This window comes from Plodia interpunctella, chromosome 22 (genome assembly GCF_027563975.2).
Source record: "Plodia interpunctella isolate USDA-ARS_2022_Savannah chromosome 22, ilPloInte3.2, whole genome shotgun sequence".
Lineage (NCBI taxonomy): Eukaryota > Metazoa > Arthropoda > Insecta > Lepidoptera > Pyralidae > Plodia > Plodia interpunctella.
The window spans coordinates 6279866-6294823 of record NC_071315.1 but is presented as its reverse complement, the minus strand read 5'-3'; the positions used below and the strand labels follow the sequence as shown (position 1 = coordinate 6294823).

Sequence of the window (14958 nt, the reverse complement as noted above, 5' to 3'; positions counted from 1 at the left end):
TTATATCAAAATAAGAAAGTGTAAATAAAAAAATAAAATTTACTATCAAATATTCATCGTCTATCATATTATAAATATGGACGGATATGATCAGTATATTACAGAGAAACGCAAGAATAATCAAAATCATATTCTTATTTTTGAGACTGTTAAAATCGTCGTCTCGAATCGACTTGAAGAAGATATGAACTTTGTATATTTTTTTGATGATTTTTACATAGTTTTTGGAATGTATAATGTTGTGAAATAGATAAATTGTGAAGTTAAAACCATATAAGCCAACGCTTATTATAATAGTTAGTAACTTCGTATATCCATCTAAAAAATATACTGTTATTGTATAAGTACGATACACTTGGAAGGATACAAAAAGGAATATGGCAATGAAAGATATACAATTATAAATAACTCCATTTGGTTTGATGACATCGTTTTTGAGATTATATTTAGAGAGGAAAAATATTGCTTGCATTGAATTCATTGGCCATAGTATAGCCTGAAACTCTTTATGTATGATGTCATTTTGAAAAATATTGTCTTTAATTGTCCATTGTATTTTTTTCTGTTTTAATGCAGACATGTTTCTGTAAAATAAGCCAAAATTAAAGTTATATAATTAAGAAGTTATATGAAGAAGAATGAAATGAAAGTTTATAACGTTACCGTCAATACTGTCTTCAAAAATAACAATTTTATAATGATTTTATTAGTCCTAAAATGTTGTGGATTATGGTTGCTTTGCTAGAAATAAACCTACTAACTGGTGAACTTGGCTACAGTTTTAACATAAGTCACATAATTTCAGTCCTGACTAAGGTTTATACTAAAATCATCGATTGGATCTTCGATATTAAATATGTCTACATTAGCTTGATTAATTGGAGTGTTCTCGAATTACTCGTAATGTTATTATTTTCTTTGATGCCAGACACTCTGTTGATCTCACTTGATATTTAATGGTTCCGTACCTGATACTTAAAAAGGGGTTCTTAATTACAGATATTTCACCTTATAATGCCTTACGTAGCTAATTTACGAAGAATTTGAGAATTTGAGTGACAAACGCCCTCACATATTACATCGTTCATATATCCGCCATAATATTAATAGAATTGAAGCTGTGTCCACTGTGGCTACTTTAAGAAGTTTAGAATTCTAAATTTCATACAGCCTTTTTCATGAATGCGGAAATCATATACTTGTGACGAAATCTACCACGCCACAAGCATTTATCATCATGATGCAACGCAGCGAGCCGTCACTCCACCCCAGCAGAAATAGATAGTTCGTAATACTACGGGCAGATGGCGCCAATAGATGGTTTAACAAGACTGGATCGCGGTGTGGATATTCGCAACTTAACACCATAGGAACCGCGTGTTTTCTAAATTACGTACATAACTAAGAATTTAGATTCCACTTAATGAAATAATAAACTCAACGACTCAGCGTGCCTAAAAAAAGGTTATATGTAAAAAAAAAACGGTGATATTAATTATAAAATACTATATTTTTCCAGTTTTCTGCAATGCAAATTGTAATATAAGAGCAGTGTAGTTGACAATGACGGCGAATAGACGAAGAGGTGGCTTGAAGTCCACTAGAATCAGCTGACAGGCCAGCATTTTGTTCATCGCATTCCTATTGGTCTCCTGTAATAACTTGCAAACTCTCCTCTTTTCTGAAAACAAATATTGTCTAGTCTTCCTTCTATGTTATAATTATTAACATTAATTTGTTTTACTTCTCAAGGTCGCTTGGGAGACCACACTAAAGATAAGTACTATAAGTACTAAGTCTGTTTTATACCCTTCTTTTTTCTTTTATATTAAATCGTTGTTTGGTGCAGAACTTGGTTTTCTATACAGGGTTGCTGGTATAGTATATAATATATGGTATGTTAGGGTCGCAAAACCTCCTAAAGACTACTTGTGAACATCAAAACAAGCAACTTTTATTCTATGACTTTTCGTGATTCGTAGCTTTTTTTTTCATATAAAAAAATACCTACAATCTAATTTGCGATTCTACATCAACACATCTTAACTCTATGTTATATGCCAAGCAACACAAGACAGTACAGTAGCGTTATGTAGCGGAATCAAACATAGAGTTAACGTTTCATAGAAACGACATTAAAACTAAAATAAGGATTTTTTTGTATTTATTACGTTTAGACAAAAGTCGTAGAACAAAAGATTTTATTTATTTATTTATTTTTATTTACAACATAGGACTGAACCTTATGTAAGGAACGAGTCAATAGTGGGACACCTGATAGCCCTAAATCCTAACATATTACAAAACATAGTCCTCTGCTGCGTCTGTCGGTCTGTTCCCAATAAACTCAGAAACGACCGCACGGATTTTTATGCGGTTTTCATCATTAGATAGTGTGATTCCTAAGGAAGGTTTAGGTGTATAATTTATTATGTTTTTACCCGAACGAAGCCGGGACATGCGGATAGTAATAAATAGAGTGGTTTTCGAAGTGAAAGATTTCGCTCATATAGACATTATATTAAACACATTTCATTTTAAATTATATTTTTTAAACTGACGTACCTTTATCAGATCCACAAATAAAGATTGCGCTAATTTTACTAGCAGCATTGATATTCTTGTAAAAGCATTCGTGTTGGTAACAAAGTATTATCTGGAAGATTTCCTTCTTGTCCGCCAAGTACATTGCGGCGACTGTTTCTAATATATCTTGCAACTAAAATAAGTTTTAAACATAATCTTTGTTACATAGCGTAGTAAATAAACGCTAGGAATGAAAGTAATGAACGACAGACACACGAACTTAAATTAATCTATAGATTATTTTTACCATTAGAATTAACAATAATACACAAAAACTTATATTAATTTAAACCAAAAACGATCTATCTAAAAAAATAATTTCTTACCGATATATCAGATGAAGCTGTTAATTGGTCTATCTCAATCATAACGTGCAAATATAAAAGACAGTGGATAAAAATATCAATGGTCTGGAGAAAAATCTGAAACACATTACAAAAATTCAAATTCAAAATTCTTTATTCAATTTAGGATGATATACATTATGTATTGACGTCAAAAAATTACTTAAACTAAGTCTACTGCCGACTTCCAAAGCGCAGGTGAAGAAGAAGCGGCGCAAAAAACTTCACCGCAGCCAAAAATTATCTTTATTGGTACAGATCTAGTTAATAATTAACTAATGTTATGATAGATTAATTATTATGTGTCTGTATTTACCACTATGTAAGCTTTAACCAATATGAATTTATGGGTGTGTGTGTATGTTTTGTTGCTATAAAATAAACAGTTTTCAATCTGTCAGCCATTCACTAAATTGAATGCTTTCTAGGTCTTGTTCGACCAATTCAAAACCTGTTAATTGTATAACAAATCTTACCGGTATTTGAAACGCCTTCTTATAAACATCAAATGCCGCAACAATATTCATATAAGTTTAAAAAAATTTCTTGCATTGTTCATTATGTTTAATATCACCTGTCCCAATTTCTAAGGATTCGAATTCGACAATCCATAGCTTTATTTCATTATTGATAAGCATTAAAACACATGCAGCGTAAACAATATTAACATCCCAACTAAGGATAAAATAAAGAAAAACAATGATGAATCCCACAAACTTGTTGCAATTACAACATAATACAAAATTACAGCAGACACACAAGATAAGATTAATAACAATATAGGCATCCAAATTTTAAATAAGACATTTTGATTATTTCTACTTTTGATATACGAAAGCGCACGGTGAATATTTTGAATTGTTACAATTAATTTAACATTGTCCAAACAGTAATACAAATTATTAATGGATTGAAAAACAAAACAGAAGGAATTCAAAGCCATGTAAATTTTTATAATTGAATTTACAAATATTACACCTAAACTGGACCACAGAGTAAAATAAATTTGGATGTATAAGACAATAATAATACTATTAAAATATTATTTATCGGAAATATTGGCGACCTCGGTGGCGCAGTGGTAAAGTTCTTGCCTCTGAACCGAGTGGTTCCGGGTTCGATCCCCGGTCGGGTCATGATGGAAAAGGATCTTTTCTAATTGGCCCGGGTCTTGGATGTTTATCTATATATGTATTTGTTATAAAATATAGTATCGTTGAGTTAGTATCCCATGACACAAGTCTAGAACTTACTTTGGGGCTAGCACAATCTGTGTGATTTGTCCTAATATATTTATTTATTTATTATTGACTGAAAGTCTTTATCTAAATAGTTGTTAGGATAATAATCCATACCGTATGTTCTATACATGTAAATAATTATATTGTTGAAAGTAACTGTACGTGTTCTAACAGCCGGGAACGCAATTAGGTACACGCGATGAGCGTATTGAGATACATTATCACAAACACTACTTATAAATATGTACTTTCATTGACAGTTGCTGAAGTATTTTTTTCTTTGTTATTCATTGTGTTATTGCTAACACTTGTGTCAGATTTTAGTCAAGTTTAGGTCCTTTAATTTTTTCACTGAAATAATGTCAGTGAAGTAAAGCTCATTTTCGAAAAATCAATTAATCTAATCTTATAGGCCACACTAATTTGATTTTTAAGGTTTTTATTAATGATTTAAGTCGTCTTTATATATAGTTGTTCTCCCAGCTTGTTATTAATATTACACTATTCATTTCTACATATTTCAGTATCACAAATGCTTATATAGTATCATTTCTTTTAACCTTAATGTTTTATTTTTTTTAATGTATTTATTTCACTTTGTAAAAACATCTATCTATCTATCTATAGTTATTATGTGGAAAACCTAAGCCATTAACTACGTAGAATATTGTTTTAACGAGGTTCTAGGAACAGGTACGCTACTATGAAATATAAAGCATGTCTCTCGTCACACGTTCAACGTAAAAAGGGATATTTCACAGCATGTGGACGTTAGTAACTCCTTCAGTAGTAATCACGTAATTGCTTGTAATGACAATGAAAACAAAACCTTATCTATATATAATTCTGGTATAATCAATCAAATAGGTTTCAATTTGATTAATGTTAGCTATTATAGCTCTTAAAACTATGATAATAAGTTTGCAAAATCTACTCTAGTCTAGTGTGAAAAATCTTAAATCCTGAAGTTTTACTGTAACATTAATAATGTGTTCGTTGGTAGTTTTTATTTTAAAATTTAATAGGAATCTGCTAGCAAAGATTTTATGTAAGTATTTTGAACTTGACATTTTAAGAAATTATACTCTTATATATTATAATAATAGCTACGTCCAGAAGGTTCGCTTCCGTGGGAATTTCGGCATAAAAAGTTCCCTATGTGTTATTCCTAAGTGAAATTTACAACACATGTAGAATATAGGTAACCTATTTTACCGGTGTTATAAATTTCATAATAATCCATCTAACATTGTTATGAAGAGAGACTACGAATAGATTATGCGTGAAAGAGTAATAAACATACATACTACATACACATAGATCTTCACAAATTATCGCATTTATAATATCAGTTCGATTTTGTTCTCATCATTGTTGCTAAAGGGAAAGGAAACATGCCATTTAATTTAATTGCTTAACCATTTACACTAATTGTTTCGTACAAACAGTAAGTACCTACGATCAAAATCATCCATTTAGTTCGCTGCGTCTTGCCGCCAACAGCGACTATTATTATATCATAAAATTTTATTAATATTAATAACAAAAATGGTGACACCAAATATAAAATTCAAAATGATAATTCTTCCCTTGTTAATAATCCAAAATTGTAACTTAATCTTAACAATAATATTGGGCAAAAGTCTATGCTCAAAAATTCTTGGCATTTTAATATCATTGTTACTAACCTGTGCATACCTTGTGCCATATTTTGCAATGATGTTGATTGATCCTTTGTCATATCAAAAATTTAATCCCTTTCTTACCTTCATGCTAAGTTTTAATCTCTACTTCTATTTAATCGGGTTTATCATTAATTTTATTACGAGTATCGTGTATAGAAATGATTTCGTCAAATTTATTTCTAAACTCAAGAAAATTCACAATGTTAGCTTCGAAAAGTCTTTCGTTAGTTTCACATTTTGCAATTGGATTTCCATAACTTTCCTGATATGTTTTTACGTAGTGGTGTTCCTGGTGCAATTCTATACGAATGTCGATTTATTTATAATTTTTGGCAATATAGTATTAATAACTTTTGATTTAAATATTATATGTTTCAAAATGTGTATAAAATTGTTGAAGTTAAACGTCAAAGCTTGGCTTTCTCGCCTTAATGTTTTAGAAGAATTGTTTGAAGAAGATTTGATTCGACAAGTCGAGTGTTATTATGAAATAATTGATTGTTATAATTTATGCAGAAATATATTTCAATTTTTGGTAAGTTATTCTATAAGGAGCAGCAGTGTTCGGTAAAATATAATGGACTTAGGAAACAGTAAGATTATAGACTCTTCCGGCCTACATTTTGTTTTGTGTCTTCTCAGTCACGGGAATCTCAAAGCTTCAATCTTAGTCTCAATTTCTTATTTCAGATTTATGTTTGCTTTTCAAAATAATTAATTTGTAACATTTACATTTACTTTCTCGTCCTCTGCATGTTCCTGGTTGAGTTCGGGTTTGTGAATACGCGAAGCCCTATAATCAGCGTAAAATAAACCTTAATATTTTGATGACTAGGCTGTGATTTGACAACCAGCCGCCTGTCTGATGTCAACCCTACTTGGTATTGCTACTGTTGCCTTTCACTTGCTTAGGCTGTGTGTCCCTTAGTCGCCGCGTACGACATCCGTGGGAGGATATCGAGTGGTTCTATTCTAGGGCGGTACCACTTTTTGGAAATTAAATATAACTCTTGACATTTTAGGTTTTGTATCACGTAATAGAAACATTTACTCACGGAGTGGTGTACGTTCAAGTTATCATGGAACTCGTCAAAGTGACTATAAGGTTTTATCCTGCAATACCAATTGTGAGTATTATCAAATTGTCGACGAAAATGTCTCTTTGATTGTAATCCAATGTGTCTTTGATACCTGAGTTAACAACAGCATTCCCAAAGATAAGGCAAAGTCAGGCAGGGCGCTGGTGATGTTGAGTGTGGGGTGACCCATTAACAACCACATTAACAGGATCTAAATCACTACACCATCGAAATATTTTCTGATTTTGATTAAAACGAAATTTAATTGCGTTTGATCTCAGTCTAGATTGATAAGAGATGAGGTCTAAGGTGTAACATACTATCTCAAATACTTAATGGCTTTTCTATAGTATCAACTTCTTTTCAGAGTACACCATTATTTACGGTATTTGCAGTTATTATATGGGTGTCTAAAAATCTTGTGCTCCAATGTATGATGTGCACGGAATGCGAACAGTTTTACTGCACCATAAAGGATGTTGAGGTGTTATGCGCAAATGTGCTGAGAACCAGAGATCCAGGTAACAGAAGGAATAAATTCCCTAAAATTGCACCACTATTACGTTGTCTAACGATATATTTTTACTGTAACTTGTTACAAAATTCGTCTGCATAAGTAGGTAAATCACTTTTATATTCGAAACCAAAGAACAGTGCTTGCATTGTTGTGTTTCAGTTTGAAGGGTGTGAGCGTGAAAGCATCTTTGTTATGTATTTTTTACTTTATCCAGAAGTAGAGAAGAAGAAGAAAGTTCTAACTAAAACTAAGCCAACACATTTGTTTACCAGGCCCAATCACAAGATCATTCAAAACCATACAGCGTTATAACTTAACATGCTCAAAGATGAACGCCTATGGTCTTTTTGATATAGATGCCAAAATGCCAGCAAAATTATTAGCCGCAGTAGCGACTTACACTGTGGTCATATTGCAATTATCTCTAAAGAACCTCTGGGATATAGAAATAAATATTAATTCAACGGACAATTCTACTTTTAGCAATGTAACAGCGAGTACTGTGTTATAAAATCACATTGGCTAAAATGGCAGAGCAATATTTTGAACAAGTCAACTCAGAAGAATTATAGGAAAACTTACAAGGACTATGCAAAGGAAGCCTAAAGGACCCCGTAAATCCGTAACGTTTACGATAAGTCAAATAAAATAAAACTAAGATGAACAGGTATAAAAAAACAAATAGTTACAGTGCGCTTGGAAGGTTCATCCAACTCTTGAGCGAGGTTGTGGAGTCGGCTCATTATCTACATGCATGTACTGCCACGATTTTCACTTTAGACTACATATGGAGGTGTAAAAAAGGAGATGTTCTGGATGCTAATGTAGAATCTTTACTGAGAATTTTCTTGAAGAATGATGTGCACCAGAGTGTACCTAACCCATATGAAATCCGGTATCCTATATTCAGAACGTACACGAAATCTCACCCGAGAGTAAATGAGTTACAGTTTATTAAATAGGTGTCGAAGAAATTGCTCACAGCAGCTCTAAGCGAAAGGTCGCTTCTTGTCTTATTTTAGTTTTAAGTGTATAATTTTTAAACTTATAAATTGTTTTGTCTTTTATACAATATCGAGATTTGCATCCTATAACCAACTACTTTACAATTTCCACCTTTGTACATTAGGAATACAACTCGATAGCGAAACAGCCCGATTATATGGTTAACAGAGAAAGATTGAGTCCTTACTAACATACTCATATGATCATAGTTGACTAGAATTTGATGAATTTACTCCCAAATATTTGTACGCATATAAAGCAGAATGCATGTCCTATTTTTATCGTGATCACCTGATTGTAATAATGTATTCTGACAAATAAATTACTTGATTTGATTTGTACCTATATATTCAAATTCAAATTCAAATCATTTATTCAGAAATTAGACCTTCACAGGCACTTTTTATCGTCAATCTTTATATTTATAGTTATTTCTCACAAGCGACATTTCGGAACGACCACTGTTGAGAAGAAATGCCGAAAGAAACTCATTTGAACAGTGTTGGTCCCTATCATGCCAGATCGGCTTACCATTATTGTTTCTTACAATGTTTTTTTTTTCTTTCTAATAATATTTTGCGTAAAGGGAAACAAATATACATGTGTGTACTACTCATAAACTTCGCATCTAAAATATTTGTAGGATTTTAGTAATGCATAAGGCACTTATTGATTTTATTAATCTTCGATACATTAAGTAATTGAATAAATGATCCACACAAACCTTGTAAGGCAAATTAAAAACACGTCAATTATGATAAATTAATCCATTTGCACTATTAACACTAGTATATAAACCAATTATGATACTTACATATTACAACAACCTTGTGTCTACTGGTTGTTTATCTAGAGTAAATATAATATATATTGATTTTGTAAATCTCCATTTAAAAATGGTGACTTCTGATGAAAGATTCAAAATTATCACTCAACCTTTACTTGTAGTTCTCAATTGCAATTTTGGTTTCAGTATAATATTTAAAAATAATTTGTGTTCCAAATTTTTGGGTATATTTCTCTCTTTCTCAGTTTTAGTCGTCTATCTCACACCACATGTAATAGCAATGATGATATACACTATAATATTGGGAAACGATAATCGATTCTTAGCTTTTAACATGGCTTTCGATTTGTATTTCTATTCTTGCGGATTCATCATCAATTTCATAAATGGCATCTACTTCAGAAGTTTTTTTGTAAAATTCGTAACCAAACTCAAAAACGTACACAACATCATTTGTGTCGAATCTTTCATTTGTTTTAATATTTGTAACTGGGTTACCATTATATCAACCGTATGTTTTTACATGTTAATGATATTTGTATTATATGTGCAAGGTGTTTATATAAGTAGGCTTTTGAGTGTCGCAACATTAATAATTTTTGATTTTAACATAATTTCCTTCAACATGTGTGTGAATTTTATGAAATTATATTTAAACGCCTGGATAAGTCGGTTGACAGTAGCTGATTTAGAAAATAAAATACTTAGAAGAGATTTTGTTCGTCAAATTACGTGTTATTTCGATATAATAGATGCTTACAATTTGTGTGGAGAAGCATTTCAAGTTTTGGTAAGTATTTCATATAAATAAATACTTTACATTAGTATTTATATAGCAACTTCTGCTCGGTCTAAGCAGAAGAGGCAAAGAATTGCTGGTTTGTCAAATCCATGGATTTAGTAAGTAGGCTACGGAGTACCTATCTACTAATTCCATGGTCAAATTATCAAAAATATTTTTTTGAGCTTATTCTTTATGTTTGTTACTGTAACATGTGTTTTGTGAGCTAACGTTTACGTTACTCTATTAATTACTCTAATAAGCGCCAATAGTGTAACAAATAAAGGTTTCAATCAAGTGCAAAATTTGTTATAGATATTAGATATCTTGATAGTTAGACGTTTTGCTACATGGGCGATTAGATAGCTAGGCAGATTGCTCATTACACGTTTCGCTACTTAGACTTTCTGATCGGGAAGGAAGAAATTATGAAATTACCCTAGACTCCAACGCATTCTGGCGTTCAGCTGAGATATCCTTTATGACTCATAAAAAAACATCGTAACTACCTATTTACAATATCCTAGACAACAATATTGGTACAACAATTTTGTCTTTGCCACATGTAGTTTGCCACAGTGTTTTATCCCTTAATCAGCTATTACGTTGATTCCTAGGAGGGTATGCAGCACTATAAGAGACCAACGCTGTATATATACATGGAAGTGGTTCGTTTTTATAATACGTTGTAGTCATGGAATGTACGAAGTCGCGGGCATCAGCTAGTTTAACAATAAAAATATTAATGTTAGATAGAGAAAACAGTAAGAGTTAGAGTAAACAATTTTTTAACATTAACCCGTCGATTGAGATACAACAGTTAACTGTTTTAATGGCGCATTTGCACCGGTTCCTAAAGTAGACACTATTCTTCTTCTTCATAGAGTCGTGGTCATTACTTGGAATTAAACACACACAACAACTTTCTAGGCATTAGTAATGGAGTGGTTTGCCATTGTCTTCTCCATTTCACACACAAGTTAATAATAATCAACCAGTGTGCAGGTTTCCTCACGATGTTGTCTTTCACCGGAAGCAAGTGGTGGACGATGAAAACTACTATACATAAGTCAGATTGGTATACAAACTCATGTGGCACGAGTAGGATTCGAACCTGGGACCTTTCGATCGACAGGCGGGGGTCTTAACCATTACACCACCACCGCTTCAGACACTACACTAGACACTATTACCTAAATCTAAAACAGCGGGGGGCCTAGGATACTGCCTTGTGGTACACCTCAACACTCTTTGTAATCTGACCTCTGACTTGTGATATGGAGTTACTAGCTGTCTTACCCGGCTTCGCGCTTATTGGTGAAAACCACACAAAAATCCGTCCTGTAGTTATTGACTATATTACACGGTTCAGTACGTTCTAAAATACATGGCCTGTTGCTTACTAACATAGGTTAAGAATTCTACTAACAATTTATGGATTTTATGATCTGATAAATAAATAATTATTATTATTACGTTCATACAAACAGTTATGTGCGACATTCACTCATCATTAAATTCGAAAATTCATTTTAAAATTAATTTAGTATTTATTATTTATTTTTAATTTTTAATTTTAACTTTTAATTAACTTATATAATGTTATAATTTGTAATTTACTTTATGTTGTAAATACTTTTACAATGTCAGATTTAAATAAGACAATGCATGCACATGATCTCAGTGTTGCCACAGACATAAAAATATGAAAAAATCTAGGTTTTTTGGAAAAAGTTGGCAAAGTTGGCGTATTTCACGGCACTTTATGTTGTAAATACTTTTATTATTTTAGTATATATTGTTGTTTCTAATATCTGTTAAGTTATATTTTGCAATATAACAATGCATATAATTTTAAAACTACCTATTAGATGTTTCAGGTTTTATACTACGTCGCAGAGACATTTATACATGTAATTATATATGTACAAGTGATAATTGAAGTCATCAAATTTACAATAAGATTTTATCCATACGTACCCATTGTAAGTATGTTTGTTTTCCATATAGCTATGATTTTGTAGAATTGATATTTTGTAAATTAGCCATCATAGAAAATATGCTTAAACTAGTTGCGCCCCGCGGTATTACATAAAAACGTAACTATTAAAAAAAGCGGGTAATAGACACCCCCCATTGCTCAGTCGCGCTCCGTCATTTTGACGTCCGTCGACAGACTACGCAGAAATTGTATTATGCTTCAACATTATGTCAACGCGTGTCAGTGTCATAAGCTATAGAAAACAACGAAGCATTTCGGAGCTGTAACGTACTGCGTCGTCGCAACGGAGCCCAACTGAGCCATGAGCCATTACACTGTCGCCGAACAGTTTAACAAACTTTGTCGCGTACAGTATACATTTCTGGTTTTTCATTGCGTTAAATAAAAGCACTCATACTAACTACGCAATGTTCACGAATTCTCGTCAGCATGTGTCTGAGTTCGGCGACAGTGTGGAGCTTACCCAGCACCACACTGTAGGGTAGTAAGTACCTAGTACAAGTTTATTTGTTAGGCAAATAAAAAAAAAACCCCGACTTATGAACGGTTAAACCGATTTTGATAATAATAATAAGCCCGCAGGGCAGCTTGTGGCGAGCTGTTGGGGAGTATCGACCACACGGACCTGAGTGCTCCCAGGGGAGGCCCCTGTTCCTCACCTCCGCTTTCCTTCCCCAAGGTCGGAGTGGAAACCGAGAGGTAACAGGACGTCTGGCTTGCCTTCACCGGCCGGCCAGAGTGGAGTCGCGAGAGCTATATGCTCGAAGGGTGGAACTGTAAAATATCATAACGCCGGGGGCGTCTGACTGGATCACCACGATTTCGCGCCCCGCAGACTCACCTCTCTACACCCTTAGCCGCCCACGCCAATGTTGCCCCTTTGTCGCCAATCACGGCGACTGATTTGAGGGGCCCATCCAGTGAGCGGCGAGTCACCACCTGCCACTTAATAGTCAGTTATCATGATTATGGCAGGTGTCCGAACCTTTTACAATAGGCCGTCTTCACTCCATCCAAATTTCATTATATAGACCAATACTTCTATTCTTAATTCTGCAATAGTTCACACTCCCTCCGAAACGTCGAAACCTGCTCATGGGCATATATCATTTCATTGGTATATCCGGGAGTTATGGGATACTAACTCAACTATACTATATTTCATAACAAATACTTATAGATAAACATCCAAGACACGGGCCCATCGGAAAAAGATCATTTTCCATCATGACCCGACCGGGGATCGAACCCGGGATCTCTCGATTTAGATGCAAGCACTTTACCACTGCGCCACCGAGGTCGTCAAATGAATCTAAGAACCACCGCATAAAAATTGGCTACCTATCAAATAAAACCCCGCATCCAAATCGGTTCACACGTTGATGAGCTTCGGTGCCACGTACACAGACACACTTAGCGGTCAAACACAGCACCTCTCATTTTGCGTCGGGGGTTAAAAATAAAACTGGCTACGTGACCTTTTTAGAGCATCGCTATCTCTTCGATATTTTTGGCTACCATTTGGGCGACCAAGAATATTGTTTTACTGAGCATGCTGTCTGCGACGTGTGAACGATTCCACTCGTCCTTCAAACATGTACAGGTCCTGTGTACGGATATACTGAGGAATGGGCATCCTGGTAACGCTTCTTCATAGACATTGTCATTATAATCAAAATCATAACATTTATTCAGAAAAGGCTTTTTTGACCGCGGTTACGCCAGCGTAAATTTGCCACGAGAACATTTATTTTTCCGGGATGAAAGGTCCCATATGTCCTTCTCCATACTTCAAACTACATGTATGCAAAATTTCAAGAAGATTGGTTGAGTGGATAGAGCGTGAAGAGGTAACAAACTAACTTTCGCATTTAATAAGTTTACCTTCTTTAATTTATAAGTAAATTTATAAGTTAGATAGTTTTTAGTTAAAATTAATACAATTTTTTATTTTTATTATAAATATAAAGATAATATTTTATTCATTCTGTTAACAAAGTAAGTAAGTTAACAAAGTACATACTTACTCAAAAATATACACAAAATAATGTTATGATCGTGTAATGTTTTTGATAAATGCTGACGATGTAGGTTTTAGTCGTATTGATCAGCAAAAAGCATCCCTTTCTAATCAAATCTGACCGTTTATCTTTCAGGCCGGATCTCCAGAATATTCAAAACAATAAAGCGTTACAACCTATGTTATGCTAAACTAAATGCTTGCGGGTTAATTAATATTGACGCCAAATTGCCAGCAAAATTGGTGGGGGCTGTGGCGACTTACTCTATAGTCATATTGCAATTTTCTATCAAAAACGTATGGAATTTCGACGAGAAGTTTTTCTTCAATACACACAAACGTTTGAGTGCAAATTACTCCGAATCATAGACTGGAGCAGTGACGGTCACAACTACCTATTTATGGAGGTCGGGTGAATTTTCGAGTATTTTAATCACCTTCAAATTCCAATAAAGACAAGAATCTTACTAATATTGAACTTCCCTAATTCATAAATAACTAACTTGATTTGCCTGCGGCTTCGCCCGCATTAATTTCCCACGGGAACAGTTAATTTTTCGTGATGAAATACCCTATGTCCTTCTCCGTGCTTTAAACTACATGTATGCAAAATTTCAAGAAGATTGGTTGAGTAGATAGAGCGTGAAGAGGTAACAAACATACTTTCGCATTAATAACATTAGTTAGGATAATCTGTGTTGTAATCATCACAAATCAAATATTGACAGAATTTTACACTACTCCGTAAAATTCTCTCAATATTTGATTTTAAATATTTTGGAAAGGTTCTTTATTTTAAAGGACGGTAATGACAAAATGGTAGAAAATTCACTGGGCTGGCTGTAACGTCGAAATCGTTATAAATAACTGATAATAAGTAACTAATAACTAATAATTGTATCAAAAGCTGA

At 33.4% G+C, this 14958-nt stretch overlaps 2 protein-coding genes across 2 annotated transcripts; one reads left to right on the top strand and one right to left on the bottom strand.

Moving 5' to 3' along the window:
* Positions 1-1505: 1505 nt before the first annotated feature.
* On the bottom strand, positions 1506-3591 carry LOC128679829 (uncharacterized). The gene is made up of 4 exons (XM_053762287.1): positions 3407-3591; positions 2913-3008; positions 2566-2719; positions 1506-1681 (listed from the first exon to the last, which is right to left on the bottom strand). Exons 1-4 carry the CDS (start codon positions 3455-3457, stop codon positions 1506-1508), a joined length of 477 nt encoding a protein of 158 aa, XP_053618262.1. The 5' UTR covers positions 3458-3591.
* A 3252-nt stretch (positions 3592-6843) lies between these two features.
* LOC128679828 (uncharacterized) lies at positions 6844-14443 on the top strand. The gene is made up of 5 exons (XM_053762286.1): positions 6844-6983; positions 7303-7456; positions 7725-7954; positions 13514-13667; positions 14184-14443. Exons 1-5 carry the CDS (start codon positions 6936-6938, stop codon positions 14414-14416), a joined length of 819 nt encoding a protein of 272 aa, XP_053618261.1. The 5' UTR covers positions 6844-6935; the 3' UTR covers positions 14417-14443.
* Positions 14444-14958: the final 515 nt, after the last annotated feature.